The 9,934-nt window shown below is 44.9% G+C and overlaps 1 protein-coding gene across 2 annotated transcripts; it reads left to right on the top strand.

The window, feature by feature from the left end:
* The first annotated feature begins 601 nt into the window (after nucleotides 1-601).
* On the top strand, nucleotides 602-8,760 carry LOC102533699 (olfactory receptor 9I1). Of its 2 annotated transcripts, none has more exons than XM_072970835.1 (2): nucleotides 602-1,700; nucleotides 8,677-8,760. In XM_072970835.1, exon 1 carries the CDS (start codon nucleotides 602-604, stop codon nucleotides 1,544-1,546), a length of 945 nt encoding a protein of 314 aa, XP_072826936.1. In that variant the 3' UTR covers nucleotides 1,547-1,700; nucleotides 8,677-8,760. The 2 variants fall into 2 exon arrangements, with proteins under 2 accessions (XP_072826936.1, XP_072826935.1); XM_072970834.1 differs by lacking the exon at nucleotides 8,677-8,760 and adding an exon at nucleotides 2,251-3,824.
* Nucleotides 8,761-9,934: the final 1,174 nt, after the last annotated feature.

The following is a 9,934-nucleotide window of genomic DNA, read 5'->3' as shown; positions in this document are numbered from 1 at the left end:
AGGAAAATATTCATCAGTGGGTAATATGAGGAAATGGTCCACATAAAGAGCAAATGTGTCATCTTCCAACTTCTGAAATGCCTTCATGAGAAGAAGGGATTAGAATTGTTGTGTCTGGAAGGGGTGAAACTGAAGTCAATGTATGGAAGGTAAAGAAAGAGACTTCAGATCCAAAAAGAGAATTAACAGGTAGAGCTGTCCGCAGATGGAAGCTCACACAGCAACCGACAAGCCCGTGGAGGGTGGGCAGTAGAAGGGACTCCAGTACCCAGTGTGGACTAGAACGGATGCTGCCTACATTATTTTCAAATCTCACAGTCTATGTGTCTCTTATTGGCATGGAAATTTCCAGGTATAAACCAGAGTTAATCTGAATTAGAAACACCAGCTCACAGCTCAATGCCCAAAAATGCGGGAGAACATGGATACGCGAGGAGGATCAGCCAGGTACAGGATTTCTCACAGACAAGCTCTGTGCGTTGATTGGCCCAGAAAAATAAACCTAACTTCCCGCTGCAGAGAGTAAAGAACTGCCCATCAGTTCTGGGACTTCTTTATTTATTTCATTCTCAGCCTCAGATCAATAGTCTATGTTGACTCCATGGCCAAGAACAACCTCACCATCGTCACTGAGTTCATCCTCATGGGTTTTTCTGACTGTCCTACGTTGGAGATTCCCCTCTTCCTGGTGTTTCTGAGCTTCTATCTAGTGACCCTTCTGGGAAATGTGGGGATGATCATTCTGATCCAAGTGGATACCCAACTCCACACCCCAATGTACTTCTTTCTGAGCCACCTCTCCCTGCTAGATGCCTGCTACACCTCAGTCATCACCCCTCAGATCCTGGCCACACTGGCCACAGGCAGGACAGTCATCTCCTATGGCCAGTGTGCTGCCCAGTTCTTTTTCTTCACCATTTGTGCAGGTACAGAGTGTTTCCTGTTGGCAGTGATGGCTTATGATCGCTATGTCGCTATTAGCAACCCACTGCTCTACAGTGTGGCCATGAATCCCAGAATCTGCTGGACTTCAGTGGTGGGAGCCTACGTCTGTGGGGTGTCAGGGGCCATCCTGCGTACCACATGTACTTTCTCCCTGTCCTTCTGTGATGACAATCAGATCAACTTCTTCTTCTGTGACCTCCCACCCCTGCTGAAGCTGGCCTGCAGTGACACAACAAACACTGAGATTGTCATTGTCTTCTTTGGCAACTTTGTGATTTTGGCCAATGCTTTGGTCATCCTGATTTCCTACCTCCTTATCATCAGGGCCATTTTGAGGGTGAACTCTTTGGGTGGCAGGATCAAAACTTTCTCCACATGTGCCTCCCACCTCACCTCCGTGGCCCTTTTCTTTGGGACCCTCATCTTCATGTATCTGCGGAGTGGTTCAGGCAAATCCCTAGAGGAGAACAAGGTCGTGTCTGTTGTCTACACCGTGGTCATCCCCATGCTGAACCCTCTGATCTACAGCATGAGAAACACAGATGTGAAAGCAGCCTTCAGAAAGGTCACTGGTAGACTCCAGGCATCCCAGAGCATGTAGACCTGGGTGAAAGGACCTCTCTCAGTCCATTTTTTCCCCACATCACTGTATCCTAATAAGCACCAGCATTATATGCAACCTACAGACAGAAGGTCGACAGTTACCACAGGCACTCAAGAAAAACTGCAAATGTGATATTTCCAGCAATTCCAAGGTACTGTCTCCTCCCCATCCCCACTTCCAGTCCATTGCTTAGAACTTGGAAGTCTCTCACTGCTCTCCGACATCATAACTTACAGAATCTCAGAGGCCCCAGAGTTCTTCAGTTTATCTCATCCCATCTCAATACTCTTTGCACCCATGCTTGGGTTTCCCATCCTTTCCCTCTCAGTTTGGTTCCCATGGGTACTGCCTTTTTCTCTGTGACAAAGATTATATCTGGAGATCTTTCAATGTGTGAATGATCACCTCAGTAAGCAGGGAGAGTTGTGTAAGACAAAACTGAGTCTCTAAATGGCCAAGGGAAGGGAGAGTTTAAGACATGAGCCTTCCCTACATGTCATTATGAATTTGTCAAAACCCATAGAATGTACAACATTAAGAGCAAACCCTAATGTAAACTATGGACTTGGTTGATAATAATGTGTCCATGTTGGTTCATCGATTGTATCAAATATGCCACGCTGATGAGGGATGTTGAAGGTAGGGGAGTGTGTATGTGTGGGTGGGGAGGGCTATGTGTGAACTCTGTATTTTCTGCTCAGTTCTGCTGTGAACCAGAAATTGCTCTGAAGAAAGAAAGAAAGAAAGAAAGAAAGAAAGAAAGAAAGAAAGAAAGAAAGAAAGAAAGAAAGAAAGAAAGAAAGAGAGAGAGAGAGAGAGAGAGAGAGAGAGAGAGAGAGAAAGAAAGAAAGAAAGAAAGAAAGAAAGAAAGAAAGAAAGAAAGAAAGAAAGAAAGAAAGAAAGAAAAGGAAGGAAGGAAGGAAGGAAGGAAAGAAGGAAGGAAGGAAGGAAAGAAGGAAGGAAGGAAGAAGGAAGGAAGGAAGAAGGAAGGAAGGAAGAAGGAAGGAAGGAAGAATAAAGTCTATTAAAAAAAAAAAAGACATGAGCCTTCTTTTTCCCTGTTCTACAGACTCAAGTCACCTCCTTGGAGTGTCTTCCTCCTTTGCTCATGCCAGAACAATGGAATTTGCAAATTTGCCTTTTCCACTCAATCACCCACTGGTTTTGTTGTTCCCGCAGTAATGTTACTCTGATAACTTCAAGATGAGCAAAGCCTTTGAGGATGTTTCCTCAAGGATCAGTTCCTTAGTTTCTGAAGCACATGGGGCACCTTCCGCTGCTCTTCACTCACATTGCCTGCCTCGTGAACCGTTCTCGCCCACCAAGCATCCTATTTCCAGGAACAGCGAAGTCAGAGAGCAAAGGCCAGGACGGGGACAATGATGAACCACATATTATCTTCTCTGGCAGGAGATTTGGTAAGGGAGGAATGTAACTAACTCCTGCACATGACTGCAAAACCCTTCAGGGCAGAGTCTGTTTCCTTCATTGCTGAACTCATCCCCAGGTCCAGAGTCTGGACCAAATGAGTTCTCGATAATTGCTTCTGAGCACATTTTTATGGCACATGTATAGTCTCATTTGCACCTCACGGAAGCTCTATAAGGCAAATGGGGAAAATATGGTAAAATAGAAGATCCCCCATCTTGCAATTAAGAAAACACTTTCTCATAACTTTTGGACCTTTGCTCAGAGTCCCTTTGTTCAGAGTTTACAGCCATAGACAACGCACAGCTTTCGTAGTCAGGCTTGTATCTGAATCTCTATTTTACCACTAATTCACTGTGAAACCTAGGGTAAATGGTTAATTTCTCAAAGATCCTAAATTCCCTCAGGTCTAAAACAAATATAACAACTCCTAATTTGAGAGCATGTTGTAAAAATTAAATGAGGTGATAAATAACAAATCTAGCACCAATCAGTTGCTCAATACACATTGTTCTCTTCCCTCCGCTTTGCCTCACTTGCTGATGTCAGCCCTGGGCCTTGCCACAGCTGCATGGCCATCAGCAACAATGAAATCGATCACAAACAAACGATAGTGAAAGACAATGAACTCAGGAAGATGAATAACTCAATACTTTCCACCCAAGAAATAAACTGAACAATCTTGAAGACAGCATTCCTTGTTTGTGTGATGATAATACAAATACAACTTTTAGTGAAGCAGAGCATCATGGAAAAAAGAACGTTCTCACTGAATTATGAAACCTATGGGACAGACATACTTGGAGTCAGTAGTGGTACATATAGTATTGCATCAAGTTATGATGGTTTTTCCATCAAAGTAGAAGCCATTGTTGCTAACATTTACAAATATTTTCATATAGACACTGTTAGAGAAATGAAGTTACAAAATATTTTGACCAAGATAGGATTGAATAGCCAAAAAAAAAAAAAAAGGAAAAAAAGGAAAACCCTTTTGCAAAGCAGCTCAGCATTCCTGGGTCTTATCCACAGCATCGCAGAGGTATGTAAGCCTTCGAAATGCTACTTTTTAATCAACCTAAGTGATCTACAATCATATTGAGCTCGTTTGTTTAAATGTTCCCCAAATTCTGATTGTATTTATTTAAAATCAGCTAGAGATTTTGTATCTTTAGTCAAAGCACATAGTGAAGCCTTCGACTTTTGAAGGCTTTAGCAAGTTCCAAGTATTGAAAACAAATCTTGCAAGCTGGATGGCATTGAAATATATCCCTTCCATTGGAAAGGAAATGCTAAACAAAATAAACAAGCGAATCTGCTTCCAAGATGTAATTCTGAAATTACATAATTGTGGCTTGGAATATATTGACTTGTAACAAGACTCTTTTTGGTGGAGCTCCTGATTGCAATTGGATAAATTTCTGTTTGAAACTGGAGGAAAATAATAAAATCAATCATTTTTCAGCATTTAGATTTGATGAAACATTCAAAAGTAGCATCATTTTAGGATTTTTCTCCTGTAAAAAATTGTCAAAGAAAGATATTCTAACTGTAAACAAAGATGCACATGTGAAAATACTTAATTTCACTGAAATATACAGCTTCATGTAAAAAAAATTACAATTGAGAATATCCTTCATTTAGCAAAATTTTCTTAAAGCCTGTTAGACACCTCTATGAAGAAAAAGAACTGTTCCCATCAAAATATTGTAATTCACTGCAACAATCTGAATGATCTCACTAACATGATATTGAATGAAAGGTATCAGACACAATAGACTACATACTGTATGATTCCAAATATAAAAGGACAAAGACAAGCAAATTAATCCATGCTATTAAAATTGAGGGTGCTGATTGGAATGTGCACAGAAGGGTTTCAGGGATCGGTGATGTGTTGAATCTTGATCCAGTGCTAGTAACTCAGCTGTGTTAAGACTGTGAAAATTCGTGTATGATATTAATTTTTCTGAATGTTTGTTATACTTCAATGGCATTTTTTAAATATTATGAACATTAAGAATATTCTTAGGCATGACTGTAATATTGCAATACCATTACCACATCTAAGAAAATGATCAATTACCGCATCCCATAATTTCACATCTAGTCCACATTTGTACTTCTCTTATTTACCCAAGAACGGGCTTCATTAATTTTATTAGTTTTACTCTGGATCCAATCTAAGTTGAAGCACTGCGTTTGATTGTTACATATTTTTACATTCTTTTAATCTCATACTGTTCTCCTTCCTTTTCATTTGTTTCAAGACACTGATAGTTGAGTAATTAATATAATTAATAAAAACAGTAATTAATAAAAATAGTAATTAATAAAAATATGTTCTACATTCTAGATTTGTCTGGTTGGTTGCTAATATCTGGGGCAAGGAGACCTGGCTTCCAAGGATACATGTTTTGTATAATCCCTTCCCCTAGAATGAGGGGAGGCCCTGGGAAAATGATAGGACAGCACTTCTGTTGCTAGGTTACCAGATATGGAAGATGTATATAGGGTCTCTAATTAGTTGATAACTGAGTTCATCAAAAGGGAAGTTATCCCGGCTGGGTCTGACCTCATGGAGTAAGCCTCAAAGAGAAATTCAAAACAGCAGAGGCATCTCCTACGTACCCCAGCCTGCAGCTACAGATGACTTGGGCACCACAGTCATACAACTGCAAAGCAGTGAATTCTACCAACAGGCTGCTGGGGCTTGTCAGAGAACTTTGAGTCCCAGGCGAGAGTAATGCCCCACCCGGTGAGTGCTCCGATTTCAGTCGCAGGAGACCCTGAGCAGAGGACTTGGATAACCCATACCCTGAGTCCTGTCTCATGGAAATTATGAGATACTAAATATGTGTCATTTTTGCTTGTTTGTTTAAAAATCTTTTTATTTCTTTTATTTCTATTGAAGTGTAGTTGATTTACAATGTTAGTACAGCAAAGTGATTCAGTTATACATACACATATATTTTTTCTTTTCAGATTATTTTCCATTAGATATTACAAGAAACTGAATATATTTCCCTGTGCTATACCTTGTTGCTTACCTATTTTATATATAGTAATGTGTATCTGTTAATCCCCAACCCCTAATTTATCCCCCCTGCCCCACCCTTTCCCCTTTGGTAACCATAGTTTGTTTTCTATGTTTGTGAGTTTATTTCTGGTTTGCAAATAAGTTCATTTGTATAATTTTTTTAGATTCCACATATAAGTGATATCTTATGATATTTGTCTTCCTCTCTCTGACTTACTTCCCTCAATATGATCATCTCTAGGTCCATTCATGTTGCTGCAAATGGCATTATTTCTTTTTTTTGGCTGAGTAATATTCCATTGTGTATATATATAGCACATCTTCTCTATTCATTCATCTGTCCAGACATTTAGGTTGCTTCCATGTCTTGGCTATTGTAAATAGTGCTGCTATGAATATTGGGGTACATGTATCTTTTCAAATTATAATTTTCTCCAGATATATGCCCAGGAGTGGGACTGCTGGATCAATAAATGTCATTTTAAGCAGCTAAATTTGTGGTAATTTGTTACTCAGCACTGGAAAACATTCATGTCACCCTCCCTTGTATTTCTTGTAAATTAAGAGTGATTTTAAATCAGCATCCAGATAAACTTTTTCTGTCAAGAACCAGACTAAGTATTTTAGGCAGTCTCTGTTGAAACTACTTGTCTTTCATTAGAATGAGAAAGAAGCCACAGGCAATACTAAACAAATTATCATGGCTGTGTTACAATAAAACTTTATTTTACAAAGCCAGTGGCCGGCCAGATTTATATTCGTGGACCTTAGTCTCTGCCCCTGCACGTTTCCTACTCACGGGCACCCCCTTCAGGCTGACCTGTGCACAGTCCCTGCTCCCCTCCCAGTTCTCCCACCAAACTGGGGCCCGGAGCGCCCCTGAGATTACTATGCTGTTGGCACTAATATGCTGTTGTTGGCATAATCAGCCCTTATTTTTCAAAGCAGTTAAATTTTACAAAGTGCTTTCCAGTGCCTGATTATCACATCACAACAGCCAAGTGAGCGAGGGCGGCACGATTGCTCCCATCTTGTGAGAAATGAAAGCGAGACCCTCACAGAGATTGAAAGCCTCTCCCGGCTCGCGCAGCCAGCAGTGTGTGAGCCAGGACTTGAATCCGGGGGAAGATCTAAGCTGTCTCGTGAGAGCTCACACTGAGGGGACCAGCGGACGTGATCTGGGCTCATTGTCATGGGCTGCGGGAGGGATGTTTTATAACAAAGACGACTTCCAGTCCTCAGCCAGGTCGGGGGCCCGGGTTCCCTGGGCCTCCTGAGGCGTTCCTGGAGCTCCGGGCTGGATGTGCAGCCTGCCCCGTGAGGCAGCCTGCGTGGGAACGGACATGGCTCCTCCCCTCCACCCCGCAAGGGGAGGTGTTTCAAAACACACGAGCCGCCCTGCATCAGCAGTTTCACCCAGCGAGTCAGCAGATGGCTCTTGCAGGTGACGCCCGGCCCCATTTCTGCAGGACCACCTTGTCACTCCGTGCGGTGTGGGGCAGGGTCCAAGTGACTCGGGTTCTAAGCCTGTCCCTTCCATTCACTGCCCTTGTGACCTGGAGCAAATCACTCCATCTCTGCACATCAGCTTTCAGCCCATAAAATGAGAATGACAGCTCCTGCATCACATGGACTATAATGAGGACCAAATGGGAAAATGGGTTCAAGGATGCTTTATACACCGTACAGTTGTTACTGCCCCCTGACACTGCCCTTCTGAGGCCCGTAAATCTAAGCCCTCCCTCGTCTCTCCTCAGCCCCAATGCCTCCTGGGTCAAGAGTTATGACTATTCCAATGCTCACCTGATTGTATTCATTCGAAAATTAGAGTCCGACCTAAAAGGAGCCTTCAAGGCAATTCAGTCCAGGCATCAAATTGTGGTCCTTCCAGGCGGAAGACTCTTCAAGGGATCCAGGAAACCACTGAGAGGTCCAAGGGGAACCCAGCAGGCAAAACTCAAGGTCGCTGACCCTACCTCACAGAGGGCATCTCTGGGCCGCCTGATTTTATGCACTGAGCTTCTCCAGGGTGTTATGGAAGGGTTTTGCTGCTGAAATAAAGTTTGAGAACCACCTGTTGACTCCAGTATTTTCCTATCACAGAAAAGAAAACTGAGGCCCAAGATCATTCAGAGCATTTGCAACAGAACCAGGAATACAACCAAAAGCAGGCTACGCTGAGCCCCTAAGCAGGCCCTCCCTGGCCTGTGCCCCACCGGGAGCACGAAGTCAAGTGTCCCCACCTCAGTGACAGCTGGACCTGAGAGAGGCCTGTGGCCACAGACAACAAGGATGTGTCGCCGGCTTGTTTTTCAGCCCCTCCTTGGAGACCTCAGGCCTCTCCTGTGCATCACCGGGTTAATTCTGGCTTTAAAGATTATGGGGTGTGAGCAGGCCCGGGGGGCAGGAAGGTCTGATTCCTTTAAAAACATAGGCCCCCTGTAGCAGGAGGCAGTGATGGGCTGGGCACACCTCCCGCTCCCGCTGTCTCGGCTGGGAAGTAAGGAAAGTTAGTGCTTGTCAGGAAGTGAGAGGCAAGGACGGAGGTTGCTGGGAGCTGGGCCCAGAAGGGCGTCACCGAGCCCCAGAGAATGGCAAGGGTATAGTCGCATAGGGCAAAGGCTAGAGGCCCAGCCACACTCCCTCTCCTTCTTTTCAGGGTCAGCAGATGTACTAGTGCCTCCCGGGGGAATCCAGGCCCAGATGGTCTGACTGCAGAGAATCCCCGGCCCCGCACCCACAGGACAGGACAACCCCAGTGGCCAGCCCACTGTCCTCATGGCCCAGCTCTCAGGAATGCCCGTGGGGGGCGCTGTCCAGGCCCCCAGCTACCTGCCAATGTCCAGACCCTCGGGTGTCGTCTCCATCAGAGGAGACGTGCTCATCGGGGCTGTAACCCCCTTACACGAAGTGCCAGATCAGCCAAGAGTCGAGTTCCAGCAGCCTCCGGAGCAGCCTCTGTGCCAACGGTGGGTCATGCCCTTTATCGTGGGGATGGAGGGGAGGGGGAGGGGAGGAATCTTCCTGATCACTGTAGGCATCTGGGGGCCCCAGGCCTGGCAGTGAGACCCTTGGCAGGGACAGCCCCTGTGCACTTGGTATCAGAGATTCTCCCCAAGTCACTGGATAAATGAAGGCAAGTCCCCTTCTCTCTCTGGACGAGAAATTTGATAGAGAGGAGAGCTCAGCGGTTTTAGGCCCAGGAATGGTTTCAGAATCATGGCTGCAGGAGCTGTGGTAAGATGCATCTATGGGCACGTTCACGGGACCAAAGGGAAGGCAGCCTCAGGGCCACCGCTGCCAGCAACTCATTCCCGCGAGCCAAGCTTCCACAGAGATCTGAACCATTTCCAAGGCTTCGCTGTTTTCTACCCAAATTTCAGTCTGTGAGCCTGCAGGATCTGTCCAGAAAGATGCCCAGGAAGTATGCAGCCAGACCTCGGTGTCACTGCTCCCCATGTCTGTCATTCCTCCCCTCCTAAGTCTTTGTCAAAGGCCTTCTAGCACACGTCTTCTCTGCCTACTCGTAGCTCGCTTGGGTCTGTGGCTATTTATCTACACAGGTGTTTGTCTCCGCCGGTGCCCATCTGTCTGCCTGGGTATCGGGCTACCAGTTTCAATGTGGGTCCTTCCCGTTCAGTGGAGTCTAGGTCACCTGTCTCCCTGTCTCATCCACACCTGAGTGCCTGCCTCCATGTGCATCTGCCTGTCTCTGCATCTGACTCATCACTCCCGGTCCAAGAGTCTGCCTGTGTATATGTCACGTCCTCTCTGCCAGGTCTGCCTGAGCTTGCGGACCTGATGCTGTAGATGCGGCAATCCTGCTGTCAGCTTCTCTCTGCATGTCTGAAAGTCTCTGAGGGTATGACTTTGTATGTCTCTTTGTCCATCTCTGGGAAGCTGCCATCCTTTCTTCA

This window comes from Vicugna pacos, chromosome 10, assembly GCF_048564905.1.
Source record: "Vicugna pacos chromosome 10, VicPac4, whole genome shotgun sequence".
Lineage (NCBI taxonomy): Eukaryota > Metazoa > Chordata > Mammalia > Artiodactyla > Camelidae > Vicugna > Vicugna pacos.
The sequence above is the reverse complement of the archived record's forward strand: the minus strand, read 5'-3'. Positions and strand labels throughout refer to the sequence as shown.

Excerpts from the sequence above, each read along its gene's own strand:
- LOC102533699 (XM_072970835.1), top strand. The coding sequence starts at position 602 with ATGGCCAAGAACAACCTCACCATCGTCACTGAGTTCATCCTCATGGGT.